We start from the raw sequence: 21,865 nt of genomic DNA, 5'->3' as shown, positions 1-21,865 counted from the left end.
ATAGCATGTGTAGGGTATTATCAGGCTAGGGAGCACATAACATCACTGAATGAGGCTGCAATAGAATAATTTCCACTAAATAGTCCTGTTCATGACCTGGGACCCTCTTGGAATTATTAATTCAGCCAACATATGTTGAGTTTTTACCCAGTGATGTTGAACAAAACAGACACAATGTACCACGTGTAATTTGTTAGTACTCAGTACTACCTCTGTCTCTTTATCCTCTTCCCTGTTCCCAGGAGCATAAAGCTGAGAAATGACAATTCCTCCACTCCATTGCAAGTGAGATTCCAATTGGATTCCATCAATGAGAAGCAATTGCATGAGATTTGGAAAGTAATGGAGGAGAAGCCACTGATTGTCACGGTAGTTACTGAAGAGTGTGTGGGGGACAGCAGAAGTGGTTTGGGTTTTCCTACAGCTTTCTGCTATTTTCCTAAGAATCACCAATATCAGTGTGGTTGGAAGCTGAAACTACTGGTTGTAGCATAAGTTTGAACTTCAAAGTTTCCTAAAGTTGTCTTTGTTGACTTTTGCTCACCCAATCTTTAATTCCTGTATTAATCCTTTCCCCACTTTGCATACTTATAGTGGGTTCTGTTTTTCTGTCCAGGCTCCAATTGATACACAGAAGACCGGGTAAAAATGAAAATAGTCTTGACATCCAATAATACTGTTGCATGGAGTGGCAGGGATGAAGGATAATTTTGGCCCCATTGCTGCTGTCATCCACAGTCTCCAGATTTTCCCCATTCAAGTTGCTGTGACTTGGAGAAACAAGAGTTATGCTTGATAGCTTATCCTCCAGTTCAGTCTTTTATACTAGAAAAGAACATCAAACTTACCTTTATCTTAGAGACAAGAGATCAAATTGAAGCACAAAGAAAATTGTGGTCATCCACCTCCTGAAGTGAGTTAAAAAGCTTTCAATATCTTATAGATTTCCCTGAGCCAACCAGATTGTGAAGTGGGAGTAGAAAAGGGCCACCTATAAAAAGAAGATAAAGAGCATACTCTTTGCAGATCAAATAGACTTAAATGTGACTGAAGCCTGGCTTGAGATAAAGCTTGCCAGGTTTACCTTTCTTCTCTGAATCTAATTATTCATCTATAGAGATAATATACTCATTTTCATAGATTTATTCTGCATATTAATGATGATGATGATAAATAATAATTACTGCTAACAGTTGTAAACCATGCACTATATTCCAGACACTCTCCTAAGTGCCTCATGTGAATCAACTCATCAACTCATTTAATTAATCCCCACAATAACACTAGAGAATGTAAAGATGTAAAGAATATAGCAGGGCTGACAAGATGACTTATGAACATGGGTTTCTGACTCTGACCCTTGAAACAACTCCAAGAAATAGGCAGTGTCTTGATGGGCCTGAGAAACTGACATCAACCTAAGAAGCTCTTGATGGGAGAAGAGGGGGTGGCTGAATCTCAGTGTACATGTGGGTGTATGTTTACAGCAGCTCAGGGGAGAAGAGGGTCAGATGCCACATGGAGATGGTCCAGGCCAGAGCTTTATGATTCTGTGTGTTTCTTTTTCCTATATTGCTTGGTTGTCATTTGAGGCAGATAAACAGCAGTGGATGCCCAGAAGCACTGGGGGAAATATCAATATAGTGCTGGAATCTGGCTGAGATGGGGAGGAGGAGTCAACAGCAGGTATAGATAAATGATTCCAGCTGAGGAAGAAAATCTCAAAAAAAAGAGCAATGTCAGGCAGACCCTCAGTAGATTTTCCTTGGCAAGGTAGATGACAAACAGGGGATGACTTACCCCAGATTATAATGCCAGAGGCTCTTCCTCCTAAGGAGGGACCCACTGCCAACTCCCTAAGCTCACTAGGAAGGGCACAAATTACTCCTGGATTCCTGGCCTTAGCCACCTTCACCTCTCCTTCCCTCTAGCTCCCACACGCATGCTTCACATTATGCTCCATGAGAACTGAAACTCTCAGGAATGTGTAAGCTCACAAGGAAAAGTGATCAGACATACGAGGACACAGTGCTCTAAAAGAAAGACAACACCAAACAAATTATACCCAGCAAAGAAAATTAATACTGTAGAAAATAAGTTTAAAATAAGCATGAGACATACCTTCCAAAAATATGAAGGTAAAATACCGACAACATTAATCAAGGAAAACAATTCAAAGAAGAACTGGTGGGAAATATTGGATTTGAAAAAATGTAATGGTTGAAATAAAAATCTTAATGAATTTGTTAAATTTTAGAAAAGATATAGCTGAAGAATGTACTGGATGTATTACTGAGCTGGAAGATATCTGAAAACTTCAAAGCATCAAGAAAGTAGATAAAAATTTTGAAAGAAATCTTAGTTGCAAATTTTGGGGGGAAAAAATGTCAGATTTTGAAATGTATATCCAGCTAAACTACCATTTAAATACTAGTACCAAGGAACTGTAAGGATCCATCACAACCCAGAATTAAAATTTTAGGCAGTACGAACATGATGAAGGTGATGGTTGGAAATGGGACTATAGTTTGCTTCCTGTGAATTTACCTTATATGGACTACTTCAATGGACTTCCTTGCCCTCTGGCTTCTGACTGAATTTGCCTAATGGGAAGCCCCAGCAGAAAAGAAGGACCTATCCTGTAGTAGGATAGGATATTTATTCTCCAGGTCCATCTTGGACTGGCTGCAATTCTTGACTCGAAGTCACAATTCCTGTTTAGGTTGTCTTCTCCATACAAGTCTGTCCTTCTTGGGTTCCAATAACTTATCTTTCTTCTTAACTAGTGGTCATAACAGCCCTGTTCCTTCTAGTGCTGGAACAGTATACCGTTTTCTTTTTCATTTCCCTACACCTTACTTACGTGGTTGTCCCTTTTGCCAGGCCCTTCTCAAGGTATCCTGATTTCTGTTCCATCTGTTTACTGATGAGATTCTGATGATATAATGGGAAACTTTATTGATAGAGTTATATATTAAAAACAAAAACCTTAGAAAAACATCATACTTATTGTGAGAAAGTTTAGAACAGTCTCTCTGTGATTAGGGACAAGATATAGATACCCATAATCACAATTACTGTTTTATATAGTTCTTGAGGTTTGGGACAACTCAAAAAGAAAAGTAAAAGAACGAGGCATAGTATTAGAAAGGGAGATTACACTAATAATGTTATATATATATAGGAAAGAAAACCTCAGGAGTCAACAGGCACACTACCAGAAATAAAGAGAGTTCCATAAGTTTACAAGAGTCTAAATTATTACAGAATGAAGAACATTTATTTAAATCAGAGTCATTTGTGACTATGAATGATTACGAACAAAGCTAGTGGAAGTGATGGAATTCCAGCTGAGCTATTTCAAATCCTAAAAAATGATGCTGTGAAAGTGCTACACTCAATATGCCAGCAAATTTGGAAAACTCAGCAGTGGCCACAGGACTGGAAAAGGTCAGTTTTCATTCCAATCCCAAAGAAAGGCAATGCCAAAGAATGTTCAAACTACCACACAATTGCATTCATCTCACACACTAGCAAAGTAATGCTCAAAATTCTCCAAGCCAGGCTTCAACAGTACGTGAACTGTGAACTTCCAGGTTCAAGTTGGATTTAGAAAAGGCAAAGGAACCAGAGATCAAATTGCCAATATCTGTGGGATCATCAAAAAAGCAAGAGAGTTCCAGAAAACATCTACTTCTGCTTTATTGACTATGCCAAAGCCTTTAACTGTGTGGATCATAACAAACTGTGGAAAATTCTTCAAGAGGTGGGAATACCAGATGACCAGACCTGCCTCCTGAGAAATCTGTATGCAGGTCAAGAAGCAACAGTTAGAACTGAACATGGAACAACAGATTGGTTCCAAACTGGGAAAGGAGTATGTCAAGGCTGTATATTGTCACCCTGCTTATTTAACTTATATGTAGAGTACATCATGCGAAATGCTGGGCTGGATGAAGCACAAGATGTAATCAAGATTGCCAGGAGAAATATCAATAACCTCAGATACGCAGATGACATGACCTTTATGGCAGAAAGCAAAGAACTAAAGAGCCTCTGATGAAAGTGAAAGAGTAGAGTGAAAAAGTTGGCTTAAAACACAGCATTAAGAAAATGAAGATCATGGCATCTGGTCCCATCACTTCATGGCAAATAGATGGGGAAACAATAGAAACAGTGACAGATTTCATTTTCTTGGACTCCAAAATCACTGCAGATGGTGACTGCAGCCATGAAATTAAAAGACGCTTGCTCCTTGCAAGAAAAGCTATGACCAACCTAAACAGCATATTAAAAAGCAGAGACATTACTTTGCCAGCAAAGGTCTGTCTAGTCAAAGCTATGGTTTTTCCATTAGTCATATATGGATGTGAGAGTTGAACTATAAAGAAAACTGAGCACTGAAGAATTGATGCTTTTGAACTGTGGTGTTGGAGAAGACTCTTGAGAGTCTCTTGGACTACAGTGAGATCCAACCAGTCAGTCCTAAAGGAAATGAGTTCTGGATATTCTTTGGAAAGACTGATGCTGAAGCTGAAACTCCAATACTTTGGCCACCTGATGTGAAGAACTGACTCACTGGAAAAGACACTGATGCTGGGAAAGACTGAAGGCAGGAGGAGAAGGGGACGACAGAGGATGAGATGGTCAGATGGCATCACCGACTCAATGGACATGAGTTTGAGTAAGCTCCGGGAGTTGGTCATGGACAGGGAATCCTGGCGTGCTGCAATCCATGGGATCACAAAGAGTCAGACACAACTGAGCAACTGAACTGACTGACCGACTGGATTGTAGCTCACCAGGCTCATCTATCCATGAGGATTCTCCAGGCAAGAATAATGGAGTGGGTTGCCATGTCCTCCTCTAGGGGATCTTCCCAACCCAGGGATAAAACCCAGGTCTCCCGCATTGTAGGCAGATTCTTTATTGTCTGAGCCACCAGGGAAGCCCATGAAGGGGATTAGTGCCCTAATGAGAGCCAGAGGAAATCTTGCTTCCTTTTTCTTTCTGCCCTAAGAGGATACAATGAGAAGACAGCCATCTGCAGTGCAGAAACCAGCCTTTTAATGACTTGATCTTGGAAGTGCTATCCCAACACTTCTGCTTTATTCTATTAGAAGTGGGTCAGCAGGTCCAGTCCACACTTAAGCGGAGGGAATTATGAAAAAGTGTGAATACCAGAAGGTGGAGGATCATTGGGGTTATGTAGAGGTTGCTTACCACAGAATCTAAAAATACCCCAGAAAATGACAAAGTTTTTTATCACAACAAAATTACAAAATATCAAGCAATTAATCTAAGAAAGAATGGAGAAGACCATCCTGGAGAAAAATTTTAAAAGCCATAAAAGACAGATGAAAAGCTGTTGATAGGGCAAAAACATTGTAAAGAAAATACTTCACCTAAATTAGTGCAATTACAGTAAAGAGTCCAGTAGAACATTTTAAGACCATGGTAGTTTTTCTTTTCCTAATAGATATAGGAGAGATTAACTATTCTCAAGTTAATTTTGAAAAAGAGGATCAAAGAGGGAAAATTTTGCCATACTAGCCTCAAGACATTTTATAAAGCTATAGTTGTGAAAACTGTGTGACCCTAGTACTGGAATAGAGAAATAAATCAATGAAACAAAGATAAGAGCCCAGAAAAAGACCCAACTATATGTACAAACTTCATATATGATAAATATATCACTGTAATTCACTTGGAGAAAAGATGGATTATGTTAAGAAAACTGATTCACATGTAGAGAAAAACAAAGATGAACTCATGCACATCTCTTTAAATCTCTGTGACTGGTGATCCTACCTGCTGAAAGAAATCACCAACTCTGAATCTTTCTGCCCCATCCATCCTCAAGGAACCCTGGTTCCAGAATCAGAGATGCAGGTAGGAGGGGGAAGGTGAGAAGGAAAGAAACTCTTCAATTTGGATGAGCTGCCAGCCTGCTGACTCTTTGATTTATTTATTCAGTGCATCTCCCAAGAGCAAATACACAAATTTTTCCCTTTAGTGATCACAGAGTTAACATCAATTTGTAAAAGATTATTTTTGCTAATTCCTAAGGTTCTGGTAGAACCCCAAACTATGATGGGCCCCTGTCGTTGTTTGTCAGGGTGTTTATTTTGCTAGGAACTTTACCAACCTGTGATGCTTGGAGTGGCATTGTCAAAGAGCGACACCCAGGTTTAAGACTGCTCCCTTTGTCTCTATTTCAGCTCAGAGTTCTTTCTAGGATTGGAGGGTATTGAGTGGGTTGGGGGCAGATATTAGGATTCTGATTTTGGCTACCACAGAATGAATCAAGAAAAGAAGCAGGACAGAGGAAAATGTGAAACTACAGCATAATTCTTATTGAATAGGTCTAGAATTTTCTGTGGGAGTTTGAGATAGAAAAGCAGCGCGGTCTTAGCCTGAAACAGAAGAATCCATCGGTGCATCTGTTCACTGGTAGCATCTCTCAGGATACTGGACGTCAGACATTAACTTGTAGTTTTTACTGTAATCTCTCCTCTCTCCCCTGTCTTTTATTCTTCGTGAAAGAAGGTAAATTACATTAAGTCTACAGCCAGATTATTTGTGGGAAGATACACTATATTTTCCCACAAACACAACAATAACAGTAACATTTGTTGAGTGCTTACTTTTATGTTGAGGACTATTTTAAGTGTATCAAATGCTGTGGCTCATTTAATTCTCATATTACTCTGTGAAATAGGTACTATTATAATCATGCCCATTTTTATACATGAGAAAACTGTGGCGCAGAGGAGGGAAAGTGACCTGTCCAATTCACATAACTAATAAGTGGAAAAGCTGGGATTTGAACTCAGGAAGTCTCACAACAGAAGCACACAACCCTAATCACTTTTCTGACCTCCCCATCCAGGATATGGGGGATTTTTTCCATTTATTTGAATCTTTGCCATTCTCAGGAAAATTTTTATAGTTTAAAAATATGATTCTATACAACTGCTATTAAGAATTACTTCAGGATACTTTAACGGTTATGTTTTGGTTCTACATAATGTGGAACTCTTAAAATTATGTTTTCTGATTATTAATTATAAACTTACTATATTTTTTGACTATGAAGAAACCCATATGTGATTTTAAAAGCATGTTAACTCCAACCACCTGTAAAAGAGTGAGAATATTGTGCCATGTTAGGGAAATTAAAATGGAGGAAGTCTTGTTTAGGCTTCAGAAGCAGGAGAACAGGCTTCTGACCGGCTTCTCACCTGCCTGGACACTGCCCAGATTCCATACCTGCCTGCACGCACAGCAAGTAAGGCAGCACTTTAGATAAGAAAGGGAGCAGGTCCTGGAATTCTTGAGCCCCTGAGGGTCAACAAAACCCACCCCGGGGCCCAACAAAATCCTAAAATGCACAAGGTGAAACAAGCATTTAAAAGTTCACTTCAGTTTAATCGCTTAGTCACGTCCGACTCTTTGTGACTCCATGGACTGCAGCACACCAGGCCTCCCTGTCCATCACCAACTCTCGGAGTTTACTCAAACTCATATGCATCGAATCAGTGATGCCATCCAACTATCTCATCCTCTGTTGTCCCCTTCTCCTCCTGCCTTCAGTCTTTCCCAGCATCAGGGTCTTTTCAAATGAGTCACTTCTTCGCATCAGGTGGCCAAAGTATTGGGGCTTCAGCTTCAGCCTCAGTCCTTCCAATGAATATTCAGGACTGATTTCCTTTAGGATGGACTGGTTGGATCTCCTTGGTGTCCAAGGGACTCTCAAGAGTTTTCTCCAACACCACAGTTCAAAAGTTACAAAAACCATAGCTACATTTTTAGGTGCAAATTGATGATGGTATCAGTTTGCAACCTGAGATTACAAGTAGGAGCCTTTGAAACTGCAATTTGGGGTCTCACCCATGGGGTGGACGCACTGCTCAGGACTCTTTCCCAACTGGGACTCCAGATTGCTGTTAATGAGGGACTTCCCAGCACTGTTCAAGTCTGGATATAGGTCAGCCTAGTTTGGTGATGTATTTGCTGTTATTTTTCTGTATTGTTTCTATCTCTTTTCTTTTAATTATTATATATTGAAATTAAGTCAAATGATCTCTTTTGTTGTTTTGTTGTTGTTGTTCGGGCATGTCTTTCTTTCTGCGACCCCATGGACTGCAACACACCAGGCTCCTCTGTCCTCCGCTCTCTCCTGGAGTTTGCTCAAATTCATGTCCATTGAGTCAGTGATGCTGTCTAACCATCTCATCCTCTACCGTCCTCTTCTCCTTTTGCCTTCCATCTTTCCCAGCATCTGGGTCTTTTCCAATGAGCCAACTCTTCACATCAGGTGGCCAAAGTATTGGAGCTTTAGCATCATTCCTTCCAATGAATATTCAGGGTTGATTCCTTTAGGATTGATTGGTTTGATCTCCTTGCAGTCCAGGGGACTCTCAAGAGTCTTCTCCAGGATCACAATTTGAAAGTATTAATTCTTCAACTCCACTTTCTTTATGACCCAACTCTCACATCTGTACATGACTACTGGAAAAACCATATCTTTGACTAGACTTGACTTTGTTGGCAAAGTAATGTCTCTGCTTTTTAATATGCTGTCTAAGTTTGTCATAGATTTCCTTCAAAGGAGCAAGGGTCTTTTAATTTCATGGCTGCAATCACTGTCTGCAGTGATTTTGGAGCCCAAGAAAATAAAATCTGTCACTGTTTCCACTTTTTCCCTTTCTATTTGCCACAAAGTGATGGGACTGGATGCCATGGTCTTAGTTTTTGAATGTTGAGTTTTAAGCCAGCTTTTTCACTCTCCTCTTTCACCATCACCAAGAGGCTCTTTAGTTCCTCCTCACTTTCTGCCATTAGAGTGGTATCATTTGCATATCTGAGGTTATTGATATTTCTCCTGGCAATCTTGATTCCACCTTATGATTCCTCCAGCTCAGCATTTCACATGATGTATTCTGCATATAAGGTGACAATATACAGCCTTATTATACTCCTTTCCCAATTTTGAATCAGTCAGTTGTTCCATGTCTGGTTCTAACTATTACTTCTTGACCTGCATACAGGTTTCTCAGGAGGCAGGTAAGGTGGTCTGGTATTCCAATCTCTTAAAGAATTTTCCAGTTTGTTGTAATTCACACAGTCAAAAGCTTTAGGGTAGTCAATGAAGCAGAAATAGATGTTTTTCTGAAACTCCCTGGCTTTCTCCATGACCCAACAAATGTTGACAACCATAATAGAAGTAGCAAACAGAGATGCCTAAAGGGCCCAGGAAGGCCATTTTGCGCAGTGAGGTGCATGGGAAACTCAGTGGAAGGTGTGCAAGCCAGGCAGCCTGGCATACCCATGTCCTGTCCCTGAGAGCTGCAGCAATGGCCCAACTCCAGCTGATTGGGTTTGCAGACAGAGCCTCCAGACTGTCCAGTATTCTAGTATTTCAAAACCTAATATGACTATAATGTATATGGACTATCCCAATTTTTCTGAATGGCCTACACAACAAAAATTTATTTTCTCAATTCTGGATGATAGAAGTCCACAATCAAAGTTTTGGTAGGGCTGATTTCTCCTGAGTCCTCTTTTCTTGGTTTATAGATAACCACCTTCTTGCTGTGTACTCACTTGGCCTTTTCTCTGTACACATGCATCCCTATTGTCTCTACAGCTGCTTCTTCTTATTTTTTCAAAAAATACTTATTTATTTTTGGCTATGCTGGGTCCTTGTCAGTGCATGGGCTTTCTCTAATCGTAGACAGCACGGGCTTCTCATTGCAGTGTCTTCTCTCATTGTAGAGCATGGGCTCTAGGGCATGTGGGTTTAGTAGTTGCAGCTCTCGGGCTTAGCTGCCCCATGGCATGTGGGATCTTCCTAGAGCAAGAATGGAATATGTGTCCCCTGCATTGCAAGGCAGATTCTCAACCACTGGACCACCAAGGGAGCTCTCTACCTCTTCTTGTAAGGACATTAATCATGTTGGATTAGGGTCCCACTCAGACGACCTCATTTAACCTTAATTACACCTTAAAGGCATTATCTCCAAATACAATTACATTGGGGATTGGGGTGTGGTGCTTACACTTTGGAAGAACACTATTCAGGCCATAACAGCAGTCCACTGTGAGTCTCAACAGTAATCTTTTTCCCCAGGCATCTGTGGTTGGTTTATCTTGTGATACTGAAAGTTTCGCAATGCCAACTGCTTTTCTGGCCTGAGTTCTAGGTTCAGCAAAACAGAGATGAGTGCCTGCATTATGGACTATCCCGTTTTTTTGAGGAGGACAGTAAATAAACAACATTGTAAGGCACAAGCAAAGCAAGTCTGAGAGGGCTCTGTGACCTCTGGTGGACCACTGGTTTGCAATTTCTGATCTATTATAGAGTAGGTGGGCAGGTTTGTAACCTGTAAACTACGGTGCTTTGCTGTGTCAGGGTAAATAGTACTTGGGTGTGGGGGAGGGATGGCAGCAGGGGGTGATTCCCTCCTGCCAAAGGTAAGTCACAGAAGTGACTCCTCTGGCCATGACTTGGTGCTTTCGCCCCACAGGCCACTCTCCTTGTAGCTGAACAACGGCCGGAGCCCACAGAGCTGTGCTGATGCTACCTGCTCTCTCAGGGCCTGAGGACAACGAGCCCACCCTACCAGCCTTTCAGGGAGCAGGGCAGCAGCGATTGGGGTTTTGAAAGCTTTCATCAGAAAGTTGTGGGCGGAAACTTCCCGGGGGTTTGCTCTGAGCTTCTTGAGGTCTCAGATGCAGAGTGAGTGGGTGTCCCTTTGAGAAGCCGAAAGAGAGAACGAAAGAGAAGTGTTTCCCTTGGTTCTGGAAACTCTATAAAGAGAGAACCGGCTTCCTTCTCTTGAGCAGTCAGAAACAGGAGTCCGGCCCTTGACACCTGGGCCTCTGCACGACTGAGGAGGAGGAAAACCCTTGGCTGGGGGCTGGCCTGAGGCACTGGATGCCATGCAGCCGCCCTTGAATTACCCATACCCCCCAATCTTCTGGGTGGACAGCAGTGCCAGCTCCCCCTGGGCCTCTCCCGGATCAGTCTTCCCCTGTCCGTCCTCAGTGCCAGGAAGGCCGGGGCAAAGGAGGCCACCACCGCCGCCACCCCCAACACTACCATCACCGCCACCCCTGCCTCCACTACCGCCACCACCTCTGAAGAAAAGGAGGGACCACAGCACAGGCCTGTGTCTCCTTGTGATGTTTTTCATGGTTCTGGTGGCCCTGGTTGGATTGGGGCTGGGGATATTTCAGCTGTTCCATCTACAGAAGGAGTTGGCTGAACTCAGAGAGGTAAGCTGCCTGGGGGTTTGCCGCGCCCTGAAGGTGCGGGGGTGGGGAATGGGGTGAAACTGCCCTGCTGCAGTGGCGAGGGGGGCGGGGGGCGACAGGAATCCACATGGACCACACTTTGCTTGCAGCATACTTCTCAATCCTTTCTTCCTGTCTTAGAAATGAATCACGCTAGCCATCCTATTCCACCTGCAGAGAAATGGGGGCTCAAATGGGTGGAAGGAATATTTCTATCTTGGGAAGGATCAGGATCAAATTAGGACTGGCAGTTAAGAGTTCTTGCTTTCTCAGTTGGCTGATCATCTGAGAAAGGAAGAACTCTACTATGTACCTCATACTCGATTCAAGAAAGAAAAGGAACTTGGCATCTGAGAAGTGAATTTGTTCAAATGCACAAACTAAATTTCCTTGAAAGTGCTTAAAAGTATTGGAACTATTTCAAATCATAAAACTGAGGCATAGACCGACATAACTGCGTGGCCAGAGTCTGAGTTAGGAGAGGTTCTGGGTGCTTAGATTCCCTTTACAGTGCTTAGTTTATCTGACAATTCTTCTTCCTTTGCTTAAAGAACTTCATAGTTATTACATATCTTTTCTCTTTTGCCAGTCCACCAGCCAAAGGCATACAGCATCATCTTTGGAGAAGCAAATAGGTGAGTTCTTTTATGCCTGCACGTTGAGTTTCTAAAAACACTCCTCAGCACTGAACCGTGTTGAAGGAGTACCTTGAATTCCATCTTATTCTTGGGCATATGTAGACTATGGAAGAGAATCCTAACCAATTCTGAAATCTCTGGTCATTTTGGTTCTTGAAACTGCCCTAAAATATGAAGTGAGTTTAACTGTTCAAAGTTAGTTTAGTTAAGTATCACAAAAAAATTAAAAACTAAAATTTCTGCTTGAATTTGGAGAGAGAAACACACGTGTACAACCCTGGACCTTTGCCCCCCAAGTAGCTGGCTCCAGGCCTGCCCCCTTCCTCAGGCCTCCTGATTCCCATGCACAGGGAGGGGGCTATAGTCCCTCAGGAGAGAAAGGGAGGTGGAGGCAGACACAGCTGTTGCTGGGAAAGATCCTTGCTCTCCTATTTAAACTCTATATAAGAGATTACTTAAGAGTCATACCTGATTTAAAATTTTAATAGATTATATTTAAGCTTTTAAAGAGTGGGCAACCAGTCATCCACATTAGGGTGGTTCTTTTGCAGCTGCTGGAAAGCTTGGAAGAAGACGTTAGGCATTTTTCAGAGGGTGGTCCCACTTCACTCAGACACAATCATGAGCTACTTTTGATAATAAAGGGAAATCATCTGTGTGAAATCCAGGACAGGAAGATCACAGTGTTGAACATCGCCTCCTAAAGTTGCCTGACATAGTTTCGGAAACTGTGGATTTGGAATACTCATTAAACTAAGATGGAAAGGAGCTTAGAGAACAACCGGTCCAGTCATCTCATCTTTCAGAAGAGAAAGAAAACACCAGACAGATTAGTAATGTGCCCAAGACCTCTGCTGTGGAATGGGGCTGAGAAGGAACTCAGGCTCCTGATGCCTTGTCACCTCCAGCTCTTACCAGTACGTGCTCTGGCCCTGTGACCCAGGGAAACTCCTACCCTATCTGTCTCTGATGACCATGGAATGAGAAATAAAGATGACAGGCAAGATGCCTCTGCAAAGACAATAAGTAAATCTCATCCTTAGAAATTGGGAATAAGAGAGAAGAGAGCACTGGTCATCTAGTCAGGGAAGCCTGCTCCAAATTCTCAGGCTGTGCCTGAGAAGCCCAAGTCACCCTATTGCCCTAGAAGGTAGGCTCTTGCAGGAGCTATTGGTAGGGTCCTTTGGTTTCTAGTTCTGGGTATGATCCTGTAAAGAGAAATTCCAGATGTACCCAAGCAGAGTACAAATGTTCGTTAGAAGAATAAAGCTTCTGGAGGATTTCTAAAATAAAATAGCTTTGAAGATCAGTGGAATGTGGCCGGTAAAATGGGTACCAAATTACTCATCTCTCAACACTCTCTAGAGTTCTTTTAGTGATTAAAAATCAAGTTAGCAGATGAGTCAGGTCAATCTGTCCCACTAACAAGTATTAAGTATCTTTTTAGACCAAACCAGATGGGCCAGAAATTGGTGTGTTATCACACAGAAATCAAATTAGCAACTCTACTAATGAGATAAGAGATGCAAATTTTAAAAAGGGGGATACCTAGGATGGCCCATCTAATTAGTGAAGTTTAAAAAAATAAAGCCCAGTTGGCAAAAAATGCAAGTGAAAAGGGTCTGCTTAGTGACAGTCACTGGGGATGTAAATTCCTATACCTTCTCTAAAGAGCAGTTGGGAAAAATATATCTGAGGATTAATACTGTTAAATTACCTTGTAATCTCATCACTAAAGCTATGTAAAGAAAATAAAATGTGCCTGAAAATTTATAATAAGGATGTTCACCACTTGCTTATATGACTATTTCTAATAAACCACTTAGGAGAAAGTTAAATGCCACTCAATAGGAAATTAGTTAAACACATTACAGTGTATTCACACAAGAGCATAATATGCAGCAACTAAAACTACACTAGAAGAACATTTAATGTCATAGAGATTGTGTAGTCCATATTGTTAGATAAAAAGACAAGTTATAAAACAGTGTATTTAGTTTAATATTCACTCTTTAAATGCATATACATATTTTCATATTCTTAGTAAGCATCTAGAAGGACTTATACTCCAACAGGTTAACTGGGAGATACTTACTACTGTAGATTATTTAAACTTTCTTATTTGGTTCACTGTCATTTTTCCACAGTTAACTCATTGAATCTTTTATTCATTCACAAATGTTCTTGGAGTGCTTCCTGTATGCCAGGCTGGGTGTGGGTTAGTGGGTGAAGACAGAACAAGAGAGACAAGGGGCCTGCTCTCATGGAGCTCTTAGCATGCTAGAGAAGATAAACAAAAGCAAGCAAACAGACAACATACTTTCAAGCTGTGCTAAATGCAACCTAAGATAGAGTGGTCTGGAAAGTCCCCTCTAAGGAGGTGTTGTTAACATGGGTGTGTGTGTGTGTGTGAGTTGGATGGGAGGCTGGGAAAAGCAGTCCAGCACTGAGAAGGGCATGTGCAAAGTCCCTGGGGCAGGAAACAGTCATCACCAAAAGTGTAGGGTGTATTTCTTCTTTATTTATTCCAGCATTTATCCAGCAGGTATTTTTATTGAGTACCTTCTATAAGACCAACACTGTGAGAAATATAAAGATAGACAACATGTGGTTCTCTGTTCCATTTCCTGTCAGTTCATGGCTGAATGCCAGATAGCTGCACAGATGGTTTGTGGTATAGGAATATAGAAGAGACTCAGTTTTGCCTTTCCTGTTCGCTAACACCTCATTCATGGTGTGTGGTCTTGGGCAGCTACAGAGGGAATGACTGCTCACATCATAGTCTCAGTTGATTGGAGCATCCGCACACCATATGGAGTTTTACAGGCTAACCATGAGGAGCCTGATGTGGATGAGCACTCGTCTATGCAACTTTCTTCAAAGTCTAAGTTAGCCGAATTCATTAGCCAAATGGTAGTGCTATTCCACTGGAATATCTCCAGTCAGTGAAATAGTATCTATTTTGAGAACTGCTATTTTAAATCTTTCAGTTTAATTTAGTGAACATGTACTGATCACATGCCCTGGGTTAGAAACTGAGCTAATTACTCTGGTAGATTAAACATATAGTAAGGAATTTGCCATTTATTTGGAGGAGTAAGACGAGTCATACAGTTACCATTAAAAAAACGCGAGTCAGAACCGACATGAGGGTGAAGACAGAGTGCTTCAAGGTTTCAAAGGAGGGAAAAGTCATATTTGATTAGAAAGGCTTGGGAAGGTTTTCCAGGAAAAGAGATATTTTAGATGGTGTTTGTAGTGTCAATAGGAATTTGACACAGAGATCAGTTTGGGAGGGCATTCCAGGCAGGAAGAACAGCATGGACAAAAGCACAGAGGCAGGGAGGCTGGGTATGCTCAGAACTGTTGTGTGGCAGTGTCCAGTGTGGGTGAGTAAGCCAGAGAAGGCTGGACAGATGGGCAGAGAGCATGTGGTGGGGAACACCTGTATGCAATTACATGTTTAATGAGGAGTCATTCGAGGTGTGTGAGACCTTAGAATAATTAATCTGGGGCCAACTGTAGAATGCCATTGGGGAAGACCTGGTGGCCTGGACATTAGCAGTCTTCTTCAACCTTTGTCCTGTAGTCCTGAGGGCAGCAGAGCCAGAGACGAAAGAGCCCTGGATTTGGACTCAGGAGACCTGTGTGTTGGTCCCACTCTGACACTGAGTTAGCGGGTCTTCTTGGACAAGTCACCCCGCTTTCAAGCTCATTTTGCCATCTGTAAGATGGGACAATAATCTCTACCTCAAAGGATTGTTGGGAGTTACAAATGCAGTAACTTACATGGCAGGTCTTTATAAACCAACCTTTATACTGTTTTGTAGTATATTATAATTTATGCGTGTCTATCTTAATTTGACTCCTTTTTACCTCTCTGTTTCTGAAATATAGGCTGATGTAAGTCCTACAGTTTGGACTTGAATGATTAATGTATGTAGACTGTTGCCATTTATGCTTATAAAAAATCTCTTATTTAAATGCCCTGTTTAGAGTCCCACAAAAAAGAATAGTAGTTATGTCACTTTTACATGTATCTTTCATCTCTCTATAATACAGGTCACCCCAGTCCACCCTCTGAGAAAAAGGAACTGAAAAAAGCGGCTCATTTAACAGGTCTGTATCTGGAGGGCCGTCTTGGGAAAGCCTTTGGCAGAAAGCAGAGTAGCTGGTTGGCTTCTGTAACTGTGCTCTGAGGGAGCTGATACTTTCCAGTGACAGTATTTGAAACCCAAGAGTAGTCACGTCACATCTTTCTAGTCACGTCAGCACCACACACACGCACACACACACACACACACACGGTGGCTCTGCTCACGCACGCACGCGCACACACACACACACACACACACACACACACACACACACACACACACACACACACACACACACACACACACACACACACACACACGGTGGCTCTGCTCTGGGCAAGGCCCTGCTCTAAACTGGAGAAATGGAGCTGCTTATGACATGATCCCTGCTCATAATGAGCTCACTCTCTTCACTCACTCCAAGGACCTGTAGGGAATTTGGGACACAAGTCCAAGAGGTGAGAGCTGGGGAGATAGTGAACAGTGAATTATTTCAATATGTGTTGCCCTGGTTTTCTGGAAGAGCTTTACTCTGTCCGTGAGCAGAAGTAGAAGGGAGGCCGGGTCCTGGCACACGTGGTCATGCAGTGGAGTGACATGATTTGATAGCAAGACAGTGGGGGCACTGTCAGTGTGAAGTCCACCAATATCTGCAAAGTGGATGAGTATCACAGAAACTGGCATGCTGCTGTCCCTGAAACTATGTCAGCAGAGGCTGTAAAATGATCCAGTTTAGATCAACAGATATTTCTTGAGCATGTGCTGTGTGCCAAACCTGGGGCACATGGAGGTGAATCACACATGGCTCCTGCCTTCAAGGAGCTTACAATCGAATAGGGAAAGACATGTATGAAAGCAATATTTCCAGCATTCTCTGCTTGAAGTAGGTATGTACACCATGCTGCGTGGATACAAAGGAAAGGGGATTTTTGCCCACACTGAAGAATCTTTCGTGTAGGTAAAGAGTTGGACTAGATGATTCCTAAGGTCCTTTCCAACTTTAGAACTTCAGAATTCCTTGGATTTGACTTCTCCTCTCATGAAGAGACTCAAACACTAGCAGTTTGGATGCTAGTTGTGAACCTCTGTTCATAGAATCTCTGTTCCAGAGAGCTAAAATCATCCTAGTCTTTTCTCAATGCAGTTGGTTAGAGACATATGTTATTGTCCCAGTTGTGTGGATGATAAAATTGAGGGAGCCAGTTTGATAAATGTGCTGAAGAAGTTCAGTGACAGGTCAGGTCTGACCCATCACCCAGTTCTATGTCATTTAGGGAAAAAGCACTTGCTCGAGGAATGGTCCACAGTTTTGCCTTGAAAGCTTGGTCTGTGGGATACATGAGCATTCCTGGCTGAAAGCTCCTCTCTGGTTTGATTTCAGGCAAGCCCAACTCAAGATCCATCCCTTTGGAATGGGAAGACACCTATGGAATTGCCCTGGTCTCTGGGGTGAAGTACAAGAAGGGCAGCCTTGTGATCAATGAAACTGGGCTGTATTTTGTGTATTCCAAAGTATACTTCCGGGGTCAGTCCTGCAACAACCAGCCCCTGAGCCACAAGGTCTACTCCAGGAACTTTAGGTATCCCCAGGACATGGTGCTGATGGAGGGGAAGATGATGAACTACTGCACTACTGGCAAGATGTGGGCCCGCAGCAGCTACCTGGGGGCTGTATTCAATCTCACCAGTGCTGACCATTTATATGTCAATGTATCTGAACTCTCTCTGGTCAGTTTTGAGGAATCTAAGACATTTTTTGGCTTATATAAACTCTAAGAAAAGCACTCTGGGATTCTCTCCATTATGATTCCTTGTTACAGGCCCTGAGAATCTTGTCTTGAATGAGAGTTTTCTTAAGTCCACTTGAGGTCATGAAAGAAGACATGAACCAAGAGGATCTTGAGACCACAGAATCCAGCAGGTCTACAGTTCCTTATCTCACCTAAGGTCCACAAACCAGACAGGAGGAGGACTATGAGTAATGAACATGAAACTGTGGGCTACCATGTGGAGATGGAAAGGCAGGGAAAAGTGACTACTGGTTGCTTGTGCCAGCAACTACACTCGTCTTAAGTGGCCTAGTGCATTTGGACACATTGAAAATGGCACCTTTTAACTCACCTCTTGGGGTGGGTCTACTGTCTACCTCAGGGGAAGCTGTCTTTCATGTATATGGATGTGACATGAATGTATAAGGGATGGGAAAAGAGGACCAGGCTTGCATGATAAGCTAAAGAGACTGAAAGGCCAGCGTCCCACTGGCAGCATCTTTATTTCTAGATGTAGAGCCTGAGTCATCAGGTGATATTAACAGAGAAGCAAAAGAAATCTTTTGGGAACTCAACACACTCCCTATACAGCATGTATATTTCCAGTGCAATTGTAGGTGTGTGTGTGTGTGCGTGTGTGTGTGTGAGTGTGAGTATGTGACTAGAGGGTTACATAAGTAGAAAGAATGTGGAAATTGGGAAGGGCATGTTAGGAGAATATGGGCTGCATTTGGTGGTAGATTTTGAATGCTTTTTGGTAACCAACTCTAATAGTCCTCAAAGCCTTTGATTGTCAGTTATTAATGCTGTTTTCCCATAATGTAACCATATTTATATGTATTTTGTACATTTTTAATGAAAAGAATACCCATAACAAAACCTATATTTTGTAATATAGGTAGACATTATGAGTGTTCTATTTGGAAATCACTAAGGTTTGTATATTTTCCTTATTATTTCTTTTCTCCATGGTTTCCTCATTCATTATGACTTAAGCCCACTCAAAGAAGAGTTTACTAGTGTGAGAAAAGTTATGAGGCAGACCTTTGCATCTTTGCCAGGCTCTCCTCTCCTCACTATATTCTCTTTCCTTTCTTTCTCCTACTACCCAGAGTTTCCATTACCAGTATTATTGCCAGTGTTAAGCTCACCCATTTCCCATAGATTTGATGACAGTTTGTCTTTTCCTGGGGGCAGAGACATGGCACAATGGAAAGGGCATAGACTTTGGGCCTAAAAACCTGAATTTGAATCTTTGTTCCTCTACTTAATAACTAAGCAGATCACTTGATCTTTTTTGGACAAAAGGGGGGTGATATGTACATAAAATATCTGATACATACAGGAATGTCAAAAATAGTATCTGCCATTATTAATAAGGGGAGGTACTTCATTCTCCAGAAGAAGCTACAAATCTGATAGAGCCATCCAAACACCTGTTTCTTGTTTCCTCACCTTGATCAGTCACAATGACCTTTTCCTATTTTGTCCAAATGCTCATTACCATGACTTCTCCTTATACATTGTCACTGTTAAAAATAACACTTCTGTTAGAATTTGATTTCAGCACCTTATTTTCACAACACAATCTCCTGTAATTCCAACTCAATTGGTCCAACATTTTCTCTCCTAAAATATATATTTTTCCATGTTTGATGTTCAATTAATAAATAGTATCATTTTCTTGCTTATCTATCAGCTCCTTCTTTATCGTCACTTTTCTCTATTTAGCTTAGATTCCATGATCTGTCATTACAATCAGTACCTTGAAAAGACCCTGAACTCCAAAATACTCTGTTACAGTCACTATTTTCCTCTTGTAAAAATCTCATTTTCTTTATGCTGGCATCATAGCAGCTGGATGTTGCTGGAGAAAAACGACTCAAACTGATTGACTAGTTTCATTTTATTTTTATCTATCATCTACTTAAATCAGCCAATCAATTATTTCTCTATCAGTGAATTATTTCTGTATTTTGATTGGTTTGAATAGGTAATGTGTGCACATAGTACAAATTGTAAAAGGTATACAAAGATAAAGGATGAAAGTTAAGTCCTCTTCTCATCCTGTCCTGTGGCTCCACCTCTGCCCACAAGGAAGATCACTGTCTCCTTCTGTAGCTTTTGCGAGATGGTCTGTAAATAAATATGACATCACTTTATGTCAGGGTTTCCCAGCCTCGGTTCTATTGACATTCTGAGCTGGCTAATTCTTTGTTGTGAGGGTTGTCCTGCCTGTGCATTGTAGTATGTTTAGCAGTATCCCTGCCTTCTACCCACTAGATACGAGTAGCATTCCCCTTTCCTCATGTGTGTGATAACCAAAAATATCACCAAATAAGGCCAAATGTCCCCAGGCAGGGAATGGGGAGACAAAATCCTTCCTGGTTGAGAAGCACTGCTTTACATTAGTGATCAGAGATTTCAAATCAGCATTCAAAGGCCCACCACTTTTTCTTCAGTTTCTTCACGAGCATTTTTTTTTTTCACTGTTTGAGACAATTACATCATGTCTTTTCCTGTTGTAAACCAACCACATCCCCTCCTCCCACCATGGAATCTCACTTCTACCACTGAAACACAAACCCACCTGCATCTGAATGATCTCTTTCTTCCATCCGATACAGAGGAGGAAGAGGACCATTTATTTGTGCACTAGACTCATTTTCTCTTCCCTGCTTTACCTGTTTAAAAATTTTCTTCTTTCTTCTGGATCTTCAAACTAGCTCTGTCTATGAAATAATGCCCACTAGCATGTAATACATATATACTCAAGTATTCCCTTTCACTAAAAGACAAATCAAACCACAAAACAACGCAAACCTTTCTTTACCCTTCCTCTTCCATCAGTAATGGCTTCGTTTCTCATTTTCCTGGTAAAGACAAACATCTGAGAAGGTTTTCTCCACACACATGAGCTCCATTTTTCTTAGCCAGGAACCTGGCTAAGTTATTTATTTGATCACTTAAAAAAATCTGTTTTTTTTTTTTTCCTGTTAGAATAAAAGTTCCAAAAGCAAGACCTTTTCTGTTGTGTTTGCCTTTGTATTCCAGATTACCTAACTCAGAGCTAGCACATATTAGGTGCTCAATAAATATTTTTTGACTAAACAACTTTAATCATAAGGCAAAAGCCTTTCAGTGGATATGTTTTTCAGAGTAGTGAATCCATAGCTGTGTTGTCTCATGGATGTGTGTGCATGTTTATCCAGCTTTGACTAGATTATTCAACGGGAGTTTGAGGCTACAGATGAAAAAAAAAATTGTGCATCCTAATTCATGAAATTAGAAAACAAGCAAGATCTAATTGGTCCTTGGAATTACCAGGAGCTTTTGGGAGAATGTTGAGGAAAAATTCCAGGTTATTAGAGCTGAAGCTGTCATTTAGAAGATACTCAATACCTATTTGTCTTCCCTAGTGGCTCAGACAGTAAGGAATCTGCCTGCAGTGCAGAAGACCTGGGTTCGATCCCTGGGTCGGGAAGATCCCCTGGAGAAGGGAATGGCAACCCACTTCAGTGTTCTCGCTTAGGAAATTCCATGGACAGAGGAGCCTGGCAGGCTATAGACCATAGGGTCGCAAACGGTCGGACATGACTGAGCAATTAACACTTTCACTTTTTCAATACATATTTGTTGAATAAATTAATGAACAAAACCAAAGGTCCAGGTTGGAGTATGTCACCTGATCTCCTTAAAACTCTTCTGTTGATTAATCTACTTTATATGGTCAGGTTTCTGACCAGTTACTTCATGGAGAAAGTCAGAGAGGTATTCACCCTTCTTTTGGCTGATTGTCTGTACTCCCAACCCTCACAATGAAATTTTCCTCATCAGTTTCGTCCTCATATGGCTCCATTCATTGAAGTAAACTGGTTCTGATGGTCATGGGAAGTTTGCTGGACCATTTTTGGGAGTCAATGGGCCCTTCTAGATAATAGTGTAAGAGGAAATAGGAATGGTGCTGGACATCCAGAGGGGACTTGACGTAATTAGCTAGTTGTGGTACTACTGGTCCTTTTATGCATCTGAATCTGCTCTGCTAGGATCCCTTTGGGAT

At 41.6% G+C, this 21,865-nt stretch overlaps 1 protein-coding gene across 2 annotated transcripts; it reads left to right on the top strand.

The window, feature by feature from the left end:
• The first annotated feature begins 616 nt into the window (after positions 1 to 616).
• Positions 617 to 20,825, top strand: FASLG (Fas ligand). Of its 2 annotated transcripts, XM_081489473.1 has the most exons (5): positions 617 to 913; positions 11,054 to 11,283; positions 11,891 to 11,936; positions 16,002 to 16,058; positions 17,418 to 20,825. In XM_081489473.1, coding segments are annotated over exons 1-5 (729 nt in total). In that variant the 5' UTR covers positions 617 to 912; the 3' UTR covers positions 17,813 to 20,825. The 2 variants fall into 2 exon arrangements, with proteins under 2 accessions (XP_081345599.1, XP_081345598.1); XM_081489472.1 differs by lacking the exon at positions 617 to 913 and having other exon boundaries at positions 10,737 to 11,283.
• The last annotated feature ends 1,040 nt before the right edge of the window (positions 20,826 to 21,865 follow it).

The sequence above is a fragment of the Giraffa tippelskirchi genome, chromosome 5 (assembly GCF_054371585.1).
Source record: "Giraffa tippelskirchi isolate mGirTip1 chromosome 5, T2T-mGirTip1v1.2.pri, whole genome shotgun sequence".
In the NCBI taxonomy this organism is placed as follows: Eukaryota; Metazoa; Chordata; class Mammalia; order Artiodactyla; family Giraffidae; genus Giraffa; species Giraffa tippelskirchi.
Note: the sequence above shows the minus strand (reverse complement) of the source record. Positions and strands in the feature narration are given on the sequence as shown.